This window comes from Chrysochloris asiatica, unplaced genomic scaffold, assembly GCF_000296735.1.
Source record: "Chrysochloris asiatica unplaced genomic scaffold, ChrAsi1.0 scaffold00157, whole genome shotgun sequence".
NCBI classification, from domain to species: Eukaryota; Metazoa; Chordata; class Mammalia; order Afrosoricida; family Chrysochloridae; genus Chrysochloris; species Chrysochloris asiatica.
The window spans coordinates 1,152,768-1,154,023 of record NW_006408675.1 but is presented as its reverse complement, the minus strand read 5'-3'; the positions used below and the strand labels follow the sequence as shown (position 1 = coordinate 1,154,023).

Genomic DNA, 1,256 nt, shown 5'->3' with positions numbered 1-1,256 from the left:
ATGTGTTAGGTCACAAAGCAAGCCTCCATAAATTTGCAAACATCCCCTGTTTTTTATACAAAACTTCTACCTTTACGATTGTGACAGTTGCAGTTAGTCATGATAATTATTACTCACTGTTGAATCATAATAATCTTATCCCCATCTCTTTTAACCAGTCCCATCTAGACAAGATGAAAACTGTTCAGTGGGGACTCTTTCTTCTCCCACACACTCTTGAACTAAACTTCCTCTTGAAACTTCGTAACCAGTCACTTTGTGCCTTTATCACCCCCTTGTTTTAGGTAGCCAGTATCTAAGTTGCCTGTCCTATCTACCCTGTGTACAGAGGAAATAGTGAAAATTTCTAAATAATATTGTTACTTTTAACAGTCTGGCAAGTCTTCATTTAAACAGTTATTTCTATAATACATTTCTTCAGAAAACTTCCTTTATTCTCAAGTTCGCTAATCACTCATTCTGTCTTGAAGATTACTATAGTTATATACTACTTTGGAGAATCTTTATTATGTAGACTAAGGTCATAAATATTTTTGTCAGCTTTCTCATTTTCACTGAGATTTTGTATAGTTTTCTATCCTTAAGCTGTGTTCTGAAATCATGTAATTCTTTGGTGTAGAAAAATTACTATTATTCCTGGTGACTTTTGTTTTTTTGAAACGAATATATAATTTTAAATTTGAGCAATTTTTCTAAGTTAGAAACTAGTTGACATTATTATGAGCTTCATTTTGTGTCCCTGAATGCATAGATGAAAAGGACCCCTGGGATGCAACAGTTTAGCACCTGGCTGCTCACTGAAAGGAAGCTTGACAGCTCAAACCCATTGAACGGCTCCACTGGCCATCTGCTCCTATAAGGATTACAGCCAAGAACACTCTAGGGGGAGTTCTTTTATGTCTCATGGGACCACGACGATTCAAAATCGACCTGACAGCACCTAACAATAACGTGTGTGTGTATAATATTGATGTATATGTGAGCTGTTAAAAATAAAATAATTTGTGTTCATTGTGTTTTATTTCAGAATCAAGCCTCCATATTTATCCTTATCAGTCTCAGATGGCAGTTTTTAAAGAGTTTCTGTTAAGAGCAACTAAGTATAACAAACTGCAAATGCTTGGCGACGATATGAGAACCGATAAGAAGATTATTCTTGTTGAAGTAAGGAAGATTTTTGAAATCATGTTACAACTATGGAGTAACAATTTAGAGATATAGCTTATGTGATGATAACATTAACTCTTTCATATTAC

At 34.6% G+C, this 1,256-nt stretch overlaps 1 protein-coding gene across 1 annotated transcript in view; it reads left to right on the top strand.

The window, feature by feature from the left end:
- The window catches only part of RAD17 (RAD17 homolog (S. pombe)), a 53,399-nt gene that overhangs the window by 17,295 nt on the left and 34,848 nt on the right, over window positions 1-1,256 (top strand). The window contains exon 5 of the mRNA XM_006870992.1: window positions 1,028-1,164. Coding sequence (XP_006871054.1) covers window positions 1,028-1,164 — 137 coding nt within the window. The remainder of the gene's footprint in view (window positions 1-1,027; window positions 1,165-1,256) is intronic.